The sequence below is a fragment of the Haliotis rufescens genome, unplaced genomic scaffold (genome assembly GCF_023055435.1).
Source record: "Haliotis rufescens isolate VD_foot unplaced genomic scaffold, xgHalRufe1.0.p SCAF_26, whole genome shotgun sequence".
NCBI lineage: Eukaryota > Metazoa > Mollusca > Gastropoda > Lepetellida > Haliotidae > Haliotis > Haliotis rufescens.
Window position 1 is genome coordinate 7,554,183 of NW_025963957.1, and position 13,068 is coordinate 7,567,250.

General features: G+C 41.9%; 2 protein-coding genes across 2 annotated transcripts; both read left to right on the top strand.

Moving 5' to 3' along the window:
• Positions 1–360: 360 nt before the first annotated feature.
• On the top strand, positions 361–2,568 carry LOC125383683. The gene is made up of 4 exons (XM_048402387.1): positions 361–702; positions 1,093–1,350; positions 1,557–1,585; positions 2,502–2,568. Exons 2-4 carry the CDS (start codon positions 1,126–1,128, stop codon positions 2,566–2,568), a joined length of 321 nt encoding a protein of 106 aa, XP_048258344.1. The 5' UTR covers positions 361–702; positions 1,093–1,125.
• Positions 2,569–7,175: 4,607 nt separating this feature from the next.
• LOC124137416 (merozoite surface protein CMZ-8-like) lies at positions 7,176–7,640 on the top strand. The gene has a single exon (XM_046503699.2). It carries the CDS (start codon positions 7,176–7,178, stop codon positions 7,638–7,640), a length of 465 nt encoding a protein of 154 aa, XP_046359655.2.
• Positions 7,641–13,068: the final 5,428 nt, after the last annotated feature.

Below are 13,068 nucleotides of genomic sequence, written 5' to 3' on the forward strand. Positions count from 1 at the left end.
ATCCAAGCACAACATGTCTTTTTGTGATATTTCCTTTCCAGTTTCCAGTGAATTCTATGCTTGTCTTAAGAGGCGACTAACAGTATCGCGTGGTCACTTGCATTGATGCTCATGATATGAATCTCTGAAATGTCTGGTCCAGATTCGATTAATTACAGACCGCTGTCATATAGGTGGAATATTGCTGAATGCGGCAGTAAACAACAAACCAAACCAAAACATATATTACTGTCTACATATCCTCTTGGTAGGGAGTTATGTAGATTCTTATTTAGAAACCAGTGGAGCTTAGTATCCACAGTGCACATATATGGGTTACGTTATTGTAGTTAGTCCAGTATTATTAGTAAAGGATGTAATGGGATTTGTTTTGTAATAGGATCGTGCCATGTATGTCAAGACATTTGTTTGTACATTATATTTGTAACACACGTTTAGAAGGATAGAAATTTATCTTTGTCTTAGCTAAATGCTTGGTACGGGCCTGTTGAATAAATTCAATGTTTGTCTGGTAGGCTTGTCTAATTTTGGAGGAATTGTGGATATCTGAGAATGGAAATTGGCAATTGTTATATTTGTATGACTATCCAATTACATTAAAGTTGCAATTTATGTATTGTTCAAATATTTATTTGACATTTCCAGGACCAGTAAAGCTGCAAGATTTTGTCGGCCAGTCAAAAGTGGACGCTGCAATCCAAGGTATCACTTTTAGTGCTATCATGAAGATAGTTATCAATGAAATTATTGGTATATGATTCCACATACAATATCATGTATAGCGTATTTATTCCTTGAGGCTATACTATACAATTCAAAGTAAATGCTGAAGTCACATGTGGTTAATATTTTTATAATTTATGTAAATTGTTTTAAACCACATTAGAATTGTTTTGAAGCAAGTATTTTATGTCCAGTTGCTCATCCTAAGTATAAAAGAATCTGCACACTATGTTGAAACTTTTTAAATGCACAAGATTGATTTTTCTCTCAATATTCTCAATACTCAAATCAGTATTCTGTAAATAAACAAGTTTTGTACAATTTGATTTGTTTTCATAGTGATAATACTGATGTAAATACTATTTTCAGGTGAAACTTTCTTTCTCATGGTGGGGCACACGCATGAAGATGTGGATCAACCGTTTAGTGTATTTGCAAGGGAACTTAGACAGAAGCCTGCAACAACCCGCGATGCCCTCCTTCAAGATTGGGGACATCCGGACACCCACCACCAAGCTATCAGACTTAAAGCCCTTCATGCCTGCCCCAAGGGAAGCGACAACCCTCCCAACTAAAGTTCAAGAGGCAATAGAGAAGAACAATGAAAAACTGCAAAAACAATCAAAGGTAATTTCAATAAATATTGCATTTCTTTTGAAATATGTATTGTGATGTGTAATATTAGGGTTAGTCAGCGTTACTTAGGATATGTGTAATGTGGGCAGAGAAACAACCCAACTTCATGAGGTTACTATTTTTGCTTTTATTGTATAGATGCACTGTGATTTTAATTATGTTCTCATATTCTTTACATTTTCTTTCTTTACTTTCAGATCACTCTGACAAAGCACCGAAGACAAGCGTTAGTATCAGAACAATAAAGAAGGAGCAGCAAGTTTTGCTGAAATGAACATATTTTTTGTCTAAGCTATGTGGCTGAGATATTGCCGAGGATTGCATTGCAGGAGTTTTGTAATGTGTATGTTTTTGTTTCTTAGTAAAGCTGTGTATTTAGAATTATATATATATATATACATATAAAAGATGAGATGAGATGTGCACAATGAAATTTATGAAACAATATATGCAGTTATATTGTAAAATCTTGGTTGTGTTCTATTTTTTTCCATGTCTGAAGTTAACCTACTTTCAGAGTACCGTATATCACATGTAGGTTGTTTCTTTGAATTCCAACTGGGGATTATATATTTGGTTGGCCCCATGGAATAATTATGAAATTTATTTTTTGAGAATCACATTCACCTTTACTGTTGTACACTTCAAAGTCGTAAAAAGGCCATTGAAAAATGGTCACTGAAATTCTCATAATAATTTAGATTAAATATAGGGTAAGCTCAAGGTTCAATGATTTGCATCTGTCTAGTATACAAAGGTATGAGGCCAACATGTTGTTCCATTGTTTAATTCGAGTGACGTCAACTTTTCTTGATAAATTTGGTAAATATAATACCAAGATAAATATCTTCAATTGCTGAAATCAATTTAAACTCTCCAAAGATTGATGGTTGATATTACTGCAGAAAAAAATTCTGCCAGAAATTTCTGTAGAAAAAAAAAATTCTGCCAGAAATTTCTGTAAAAAAAAAAAATACTGCCAGAAATTTCTGCAGAAAAAAAAAATTCTGCCAGAAATTTCTGCAGTAATGCATTTTCTCAGCCAATTTTTGAGCTTGTGAACATGTGAACACACTGGGACACACATTATTTGGATTCGACTCCTCGAGAGCTTTCCAATGATATAAAACATGTTTTTGTAGCTCGCTTCCTTCTGTGTGGTCAAGTTCGGACTCCTGGCCATTCCTAAGTTGTCCCGCCCTGCCTTAGCGTAAAGAACACATTTTGCACGAGGTCCGAGTCTATATAGTCAGTGTAGTATGGGGCTGCTCAATCGTCAAGGCAACACCCTTTGCTGTGCGTCCCTTTCGCATAACAGAAACCCACCACCATGGGCTCATCGCCACGACATCTGCAACTTTAATAACCGATCTACTGATGAAGATATCCATTTGTGTTCTCATGATGGTCACAAGCAAGAGCATTTGTAACCAGAACAAGTGTTTTGTTTAGACATTTGCTAAACAGTTGTTGCCACACAACATCAAATCAGAGGATATTCTAATTACGATTGATTGACGTTTATTCTGAATCGGGGACGCTAAGACACGGGTACACAACGTGAGACTTCCCTTCTGTTTCCGGAACAGCAAAATGTTTTAATCGGAACTCGGTCAGTCAGGATGAATTTGCATCGTAACTTTCCTGTTAGGCCAGATTTAGTTGAATTCCCACAGAACAATTCCAATTTTGCGTGCTTTCGGCTTACTCAAAATATCGCTTTCTGTCTAAATCGTCATGATTAGTCCAGAAAAGGAGTGTCGTCTATTCGTGTTACATGGCCAAACAGAGGATACATCACATCGTATACTCGTGATACACGGACACACAGAGGATACATCACATCGTATACTCGTGATACACGGACACACAGAGGGTACATCACATCATATTCTCGTGATACACGGACATACAGAGGATACATCACATCGTATACTCGTGATACCCGGACACACATAGGATACATCACATCGTATACTCGTGATACACGGACACACAGAGGATACATCACATCGTATACTCGGGGTACATGGCCACACAGAGGATACATCACTGTGTATACTCGTGATACACGGACACACAGAGGATACATCACATCGAATACTCGTGATACACGGACACACAGAGGATACATCACATCGTATACTCGTGATACACGGACACACAGAGGATACATCACATCGTATACTCGTGATACACGGACACACAGAGGATACATCACATCGTATACTCGTGGTACATGGCCACACAGAGGATACATCACTCTGTATACTCGTGATACACGGACACACAGAGGATACATCACATCGTATACTCGGGGTACATGGCCACACAGAAGATACATCACATCGTATACTCGTGATACACGGACACACAGAGGATACATCACATCGTATACTCGTGGTACATGGCCACACAGAGGATATATCACATCGTATACTCGTGGTACATGGCCACACAGAGGATACATCACTCTGTATACTCGTGATACACGGACATACAGAAGGTACGTCACATCGTATACTCGTGATACACGGACATACCGAAGGTACGTCACATCGTATACTCGTGATACACGGACACACAGAGGATACATCACATCGTATACTCGTGATACACGGACACACAGAGGATACATCACATCGTATACTCGGGGTACATGGCCACACAGAGGATACATCACATCGTATACTCGTGATACACGGACATACAGAAGGTACGTCACATCGTATACTCGTGATACACGGACATACAGAAGGTACGTCACATCGTATACTCGTGATACACGGACACACAGAAGATACATCACATCGTATACTCGTGATACACGGCCACACAGAGGATACATCACATCGTATACTCGTGGTACATGGCCACACAGAGGATACATCACATCGTATACTCGTGATACACGGACATACAGAAGGTACGTCACATCGTATACTCGTGATACACGGACACACAGAAGATACATCACATCGTATACTCGTGATACACGGACACACAGAGGATATATCACATCGTATACTCGTGGTACATGGCCACACAGAGGATACATCACATCGTATACTCGTGATACACGGACATACAGAAGGTACGTCACATCGTATACTCGGATTACATGGCCACACGAAGGGTACATCATATTCTATCCTCGGGGTACACAAACACACAGAGGGTACACCACCTCGTATACTCGGGGTACACGGACACACGAAGGGCACATCACATCGTATACTCGGATTACATGGCCACACGAAGGGTACATCACATCGTATACTCGGGGTACACGGCCACACGGAGGGTACATCACATCGTATACTCAGGATACATGGCCACACAGAGGATATACTACATCGGATACTCGGGGTACACGAACACACATAAGGTAGGTACATCACATCGTATACTCGGGGTACACAAACACACAGAGGGTACATCACATCGTACAGTCGGGACACGAAGACACACAGAGGGTACATCACATCGTTTACTCGGATTACATGACACCAGGAAGGGTACATCACATCGTATATATGGGGTACACGGCCCCACGGAGGGTACATCACATCTCATACTCGGATTACATGGCCACAAGAAGGGTACATCACATCGTATACTCGGGGTACACGGTCACACCGACGGTACATCACGTTGTGTAGTCAAACCAGTTCTTTGACAAGAACCCATCCTCGACAGCGTCGGACAGATCCTGAAGCCGGGACGGAGCTGTCCTTCTATGATGTCAGCGCTGGGGAACCTCCAACCTGTTTTGATCGGACTCATTCCTTAAAATATCCTGGCCAAAGTACTAATATCGAGGTAGGATACTCTTTCCCGCCTCAGCTTTCACAAATATGTATTTAATGATTCAACAAGTGCACAAGATGTGTAAATGTTCATCTTAGGCCTCCACTGTTACACCAAAACTGTACTCAAGGTAGATTTGGTAAATGATATGAGTGCAGGGAGAACACCAGTGTGAGTGCATGAAGAACACCAGTGTGAGAGTACGAAGAACACCAGTGTGAGAGTATGAAGAACACCATTGTGAGAGTATGGAGAACACCAGTGTGAGAGTATGGAGAACACCAGTGTGAGAGTATGAAGAACACCAGTGTGAGAGTATGGAGAACACCAGTGTGAGAGTATGAAGAACACCAGTGTGAGAGTATGGAGAACACCAGTTTGAGAGTATGAAAAACACCAGTGTGAGAGTATGGAGAACACCAGTGTGAGAGTATGAAGAACACCAGTGTGAGAGTATGAAGAACACCAGTGTGAGAGTATGAAGAACACCAGTGTGAGAGTATGAAGAACACCAGTGTGAGAGTATGAAGAACACCAGTGTGAGAGTATGAAGAACACCAGTGTGAGAGTATGAAGAACCTAAGTGGTCCTTCTTTGTTTGGCCGCTATTGTTTTGGTAGCCTGCTTGATGTATGTTCTGAGGGGATAAAGCTGAACTCAAACCTTGAGTATTTTGAGGTGTTGGGCTGAATTTCCCTGTTTCAGAAATGATCGACTTATGAGATGAACGTAGGCATCCTCAGTGTCTAACCAAAAGATTTTCAAATCCTGGGCCCAAACCAACCGCAGAGAGGTGATGTGTATATATGACATAGGAACTTCTGCTCACACACTTGGATGTGAACACAATGTGAGCCCATGTATTTTCTCATACCGTTTAACTGTTACCTGCTATATGAACTAGCAAACTACTCTTGTTATCTTACACGTGGGTTGTTGGAATATGACCTAATGTCAGGTTGCACATCTGTGTTGCAGGACAGAACAATGTGACCATTTCGTTGAAGCTCCATAAAATATTCCATCTATCACTAACAAGAAGAGTATCAAATCAAAGGATTGTTTTACAATCTCAGAATAGAACCAACCGCAATTCTGACACCGGTTGTGGAGGATAGTTACGCTCACCCTTCGCGAACACCGGGTGTCATCACTATTTCATAGTGATTAATGGACACACGGCTGTTTCAAATGACATGGTCAGTTACCGCCATATTCAAACATTTGGTCCCTGAGAACGGGAAGACACAGTTGGAAAAATGCTAGTTTAAAATGAAACCCGAAGACCCGAAAGTTGTTGAACCGTGGCGAGCGGGAAAACAAACAGGCGAGCGAGCCTGCACGTTTGATCTTTCATTCCTTCTCCGTCTTCGGTCTCAAAAGGTTGTTTGGACAACGACATATACATATATTTCGCTAAATGTCCTGTGCATGACGATGTACGTGAGCAGAATGGGAATTCCCTCGACTGTAATATTTGGATTCCACGACATTTCTTAGGGATAAAAGTAGTTCGCTTCAGGGGGCGTGGCCTAACCTTTCACATTCATTGGGAAATGAAAGCAATAACGCTTGACCAATTCCGGTAATCAGAATGCAGGAATTTCAATGAACACAACGAAAATCTATTTGTAAACATTTAACAATAAACTATCCTTTTGACAAAACGGCTTACTTGCTTACCCTTTTTGCTAACACCTGGTGTCGTCAGTCATGTTCAGCGATCCAGTCATATAATGTACACCGCTGTTTTGGCTTTTGCGCCAAAAGATTTCGGATGATAATCGAGACTGATTATTCTCTGACGTTATCTGTTATACATGTATTCCATTTCCAATAGTTAACTTTCCCTTCATGTCGAGCAATATTCCAGCAGCTCCTGTCGGTTGATGAACAGTCGAGCATGTTCTTTCAAAAAGCGTCATAGGACTCTTACAAAAAAATACTTGATCAAAGTTACAACTATTGAGGCCACACAGAGGCTATCAAAAAGCTTCATAGTAAACATGAGAGAGAGCACCCCCCTGAATCGCCCTGCATCCCCCTGGATCCCCTTGCATCCCCCCTACACCCCCTGCGCCCCCCTTGATCCCCCTGCATCGCCTGCGTCCCCTGCCCCCCCCCCCCTGCATCCCCTGGATCCCCCTGCACCCCCCTGTATCCCCCTGCATCCCCCCTACACCCCCTGCGCCCCCCTTGAATCCCCTGCGTCCCCTACATCCCCCTGCACCCTCCTGGATCCCCCTGCATTCCCATACACCCCCTGCACCCCCCTGGACCCCCCTGCATCCCCCTACACCCCCCTGGATCCCCCTGGATCCCCCTGCATTCCCCCTGCATCCCCCGTGAGTAAATCGTGCTGCGCAATTCATTCATCCATGGATCCATTCACTTATGATGCTTGTAACTCGACTCGTAGAAATATCCTCCTATTTCAGTTACTCCAAACGTGTATAACTGAGCAGGAATAGAATGTCACCGAAATTATTGTTTCGTTATGCATGTTAAATGAATTGAGAATTAAATATTGATAAAACAAAGTATTTTCCAAGAGTTACAACATTCAAGGCCTCAGTGAAGCTGTCAAAAGGTTTCATGGCAGACATATGGAGGTAATTTCCAAATCTAGCGCATCAGTGGCAAACATGACGTCTGTTGCGATTTCCTATTTAACGATATGTTCCCATGTACCCCTACTGGGATGTTGTCTGTGGTGTGACCTGGCTCTTGTACTGGGATGTTGTCTGTAGTGTGACCTGGCTCTTGTACTGGGATGTTGTCTGTAGTGTGACCTGGCTCTTGTACTGGGATGTTGTCTGTAGTGTGACCTGGCTCTTGTACTGGGATGTTGTCTGTAGTGTGACCTGGCTCTTGTACTGGGATGTTGTCTGTAGTGTGACCTGGCTCTTGTACTGGGATGTTGTCTGTAGTGTGACCTGGCTCTTGTACTGGGATGTTGTCTGTAGTGTGACCTGGCTCTTGTACTGGGATGTTGTCTGTACTGTGACCTGGCTCTTGTACTGGGATGTTGTCTGTAGTGTGACCTGGCTCTTGTACTGGGATGTTGTCTGTAGTGTGACCTGGCTCTTGTACTGGGATGTTGTCTGTAGTGTGACCTGGCTCTTGTACTGGGATGTTGTCTGTAGTGTGACCTGGCTCTTGTACTGGGATGTTGTCTGTAGTGTGACCTGGCTCTTGTACTGGGATGTTGTCTGTAGTGTGACCTGGCTCTTGTACTGGGATGTTGTCTGTAGTGTGACCTGGCTCTTGTACTGGGATGTTGTCTGTAGTGTGACCTGGCTCTTGTACTGGGATGTTGTCTGTAGTGTGACCTGGCTCTTGTACTGGGATGTTGTCTGTAGTGTGACCTGGCTCTTGTACTGGGATGTTGTCTGTGGTGTGACCTGGCTCTTGTACTGGGATGTTGTCTGTAGTGTGACCTGGCTCTTGTACTGGGATGTTGTCTGTAGTGTGACCTGGCTCTTGTACTGGGATGTTGTCTGTAGTGTGACCTGGCTCTTGTACTGGGATGTTGTCTGTAGTGTGACCTGGCTCTTGTACTGGGCTGAAGGGAAACAAACTCCCTAGAGGCTGTAGCTCGACATTGACAGATGATGACAGTTTGGTTGATTTCTTCTAAAGAAATATTAATATGATTTATTTCCGTCCCTGGCAGAGTACGAATGGTCGTCACTTTTGATAGTTTTTAATGTGCTGTGGAATGATTGACATCAGATTGAATTAACTGAGAATGAATAGTGGACTCGACTGTGTGAATGTATAGGGATGCATCAGTGGAGATTATCAACGTCCAATTGATGGCTGGACAAATAATTGTCTACATATGTAATATGTAAGTGGCTAGACGTATTACAACGTGTTCTGATTGGTCGGTATGACGTTGAATGTGGAAATGCTGCCTGTTATGATTCTACACCTACAAAGAGGTGTGGCAGATGTTGTAGACTTCAGATCAGACGCGGCATGTTAGTGGTATTCGTGAGTGTACGTTGCTATGAATGTGTCCATGGCTCGTGTAGGTATTGTGTATCAATAGCCCTGGCTCCTTTACGTGTTATGTTCAGCGTCATTTCTCAACGGGTGCCACCAGTAAGAAGGATACGCTCACCGCCTAGACTTCCAGTTGTCGGGCTTTCGTTTTTTGTGGAAGCCTCGGTGGCTGAGTGGGTTAGATCGCTGGCTTTGTGTGCTGGCGATTAGGTGCCTCACTCTGGCAATGTGGGTCCGAATCCCGGACAAAAAACACGTACGGGAATCTGTACTTTATAGTGAATGTTTGACACAGTGTCATCACCAAAAATACTCTTGAGGCTCACGTGGATTTACATCTGTATTTCCACTACCAAGACATTGTCATGCAAGTCCTTAAATCTATCAAAATTTGGCATGACACACTGGTGTCAAACCTAACAGTACTTGTTACCGACCATCCAGCAAATATCTGGTTGTAGACAAATACATGGTTCGAACCTCGTCCAGCCGATGAAATGGTGCAGAGCTCTAAAATTTACAAACTTCGACGACAAATTCTTTTAAATCTGAAACTAAAGGAACTATATTGACTATGAAATGTACCTTTTGATATTTTTAAGAGAACTAATTGTGTTGCATGTCTTAGAATGACAATCGATTAATTAGCATCCATTTATCCGACTTGTATTGGATTATTTGCCATTTACACATTTGTCTATTCTTACTTTCACGAGGTTATTTTTAATATTTCTGTGGTTTACACATACAACCTAATACTATATTAATATCTTACACATCACATTCAATCTTATCAAGTGCTTGAAACCCGTAATCAACCTAATAACAAAATAGAGACAATAGAAAATGGATTTGTAAAAGGGGACTAAAACTTAATTGTTACCACAGCAGCTGACACAAGGACACTTACATTGTTGACACAGGGACACTTACATTGTTGACACAAGGACACTTACATTGTTGACACAGGGACACTTACATTGTTGACACAGGGACACTTACATTGTTGACACAAGGACACTTACATTGTTGACACAAGGACACTTACATTGTTGACACAAGGATACTTACATTGTTGACACAAGGACACTTACATTGTTGACACAGGGACACTTACATTGTTGACACAAGGACACTTACATTGTTGACACAGGGACACTTATATTGTTGACACAAGGACACTTACATTGTTGACACAGGGACACTTACATTGTTGACACAGGGACACTTACATTGTTGACACAAGGACACTTACATTGTTGACACAGGGACACTTACATTGTTGACACAGGGACACTGACATTGTTGACACAAGGACACTTACATTGTTGACACAGGGACACTTACATTGTTGACACAGGGACACTTACATTGTTGACACAAGGACACTTACATTGTTGACAGAGGGACACTTACATTGTTGACACAGGGACACTTACATTGTTGACACAAGGACACTTACATTGTTGACACAAGGACACTTACATTGTTGACACAGGGACACTTACATTGTTGACACAAGGACACTTACATTGTTGACACAGGGACACTTACATTGTTGACACAGGGACACTTACATTGTTGACACAAGGACACTTACATTGTTGACAAAGGGACACTTACATTGTTGACAAAGAGACACTTACATTGTTGACACAAGGACACTAACATTGTTGACACAGGAGCAGATACATTGTTGACACAGGGACACTTACATTGTTGACACAGGGACTCTTACATTGTTGACACAAGGACACTAACATTGTTGACACAGGAGCAGATACATTGTTGACACAGGGACACTTACATTGTTGACACAGGGACTCTTACATTGTTGACACAGGGACACTCACATTGTTGACACAGGGACACTTACATTGTTGACACAAGGACACTTACATTGTTGACACAGGGACTCTTACATTGTTGACACAGGGACACTTACATTGTTGACACAGGAGCAGATACATTGTTGACACAAGGACACTTACATTGTTGACACAGGGACACTTACATTGTTGACACAGGGACTCTTACATTGTTGACAGAGGGACACTTACATTGTTGACACAGGGACACTTACATTGTTGACACAAGGACACTTACATTGTTGACACAGGGACTCTTACATTGTTGACACAGGGACACTTACATTGTTGACACAGGAGCAGATACATTGTTGACACAGGGACACTTACATTGTTGACGCAGGGACACTTACATTGTTGACACAGGGACACTTACATTGTTGACACAAGGACACTTACATTGTTGACACAGGGACACTTACATTGTTGACACAGGGACACTTACATTGTTGACACAGGAGCAGATACATTGTTGACACAAGGACACTTACATTGTTGACACAGGGACACTTACATTGTTGACACAGGGACACTTACATTGTTGACACAGGGACACTTACATTGTTGACACAGGGACACTTACATTGTTGACACAGGGACACTTACATTGTTGACACAGGGACACTTACATTGTTGACACAAGGACACTTACATTGTTGACACAGGGACACTTACATTGTTGACACAGGAGCAGATACATTGTTGACACAGGGACACTTACATTGTTGACACATGGACATTTACATTGTTGACACAGGGACACTTATATTGTTGACACAGGGACACTTACATTGTTGACACAAGGACACTTACATTGTTGACACTCTCACACTACAGCCATATGTTGTGTGGACTATCTGTCCATGTTGTACATTTAAACAGCAGCAGACTTAGTATAGAAGTACATGTACGACTCCCGTGGAACGTCGGTAACATAAGCATGTTTCCTTGAGGACAAATTTTATGAATGATACAAAACTAATACGTGTCTTCATGTGAGAAAATACAGGTTTATGAACAACCCATTTTTCATTATTTTTCAGAAACGACTAATCAATAACAGTTGGTGTTGTTGGGTTCATGCGTCAGTCAACTGTCAGCAGTATTTTTATTCCTGATTGTTAATGACATTATATGACAAATTAAGCCTTATGGCAGTATTCAAATCGTCATATAAATCATTGTCTCAGGCTCTTGTAATTAATTCACGAGACACGTGGTGTTCCGCTTATCGTGCATGTTTACATCATTCAAATGTTATGCATTGAGAATTGGAGAATACAGATACCTCCCAAAACCCGAGGAGGCAGCCCGGTGTTAATAAGAACTACCTCAGTGTCCCTATAAACACTCGCAGTGTGACCCCACTCAGGGAAAGTAGAAAATTATCTTTCGCAATTTATACTAAAATTGAAAGTCTTAATAGAATCATTTTAGCCTTCAGATAATTTGGGTGAATGAATAAAATGAGTATTAATCACTGATTCATAAAGTGAGGGTAGGGCCTATTGTAAATACAAGCGACAAAATCCTTGCCATATTATTTATCGTAAGACATCTCTGCCAAAGTCATACCCTGAAGCAACTTTTAATGTCATTGGGTGAACATGCTATTGATATAGAAACAACCATAGAGACAAACACGGAATAGGTTACTTCATAAACTTGGGACAAAAGCCTTTTCATAACCATGAGAAATAATATACGAAGTTCCAATGCGGCAATATTGATAAAGGCGGCGTAAAACCAAACTCACTCTATCAGCCAAACCCTGAATACAGCCACGTGGCACGAAAGAGAAGAGACTTTGATGATATCGGTGAGCAAAAGCCTGTTTATTTTCTAGTTCGGGCAACAGACAGCGAACCTGTCAGCCGGGTCGATGTGACAGTAACTTTGTACTGGGCAGGTCACCCTGGAGGGACCACGCCCACAAAACAGGGTTGTTCCATCGCTGCTCCTCAGTGGTTGGTTGTTACTGGGACACAGCTGGAGTTCTGAAACAGGCACACGTCATGAC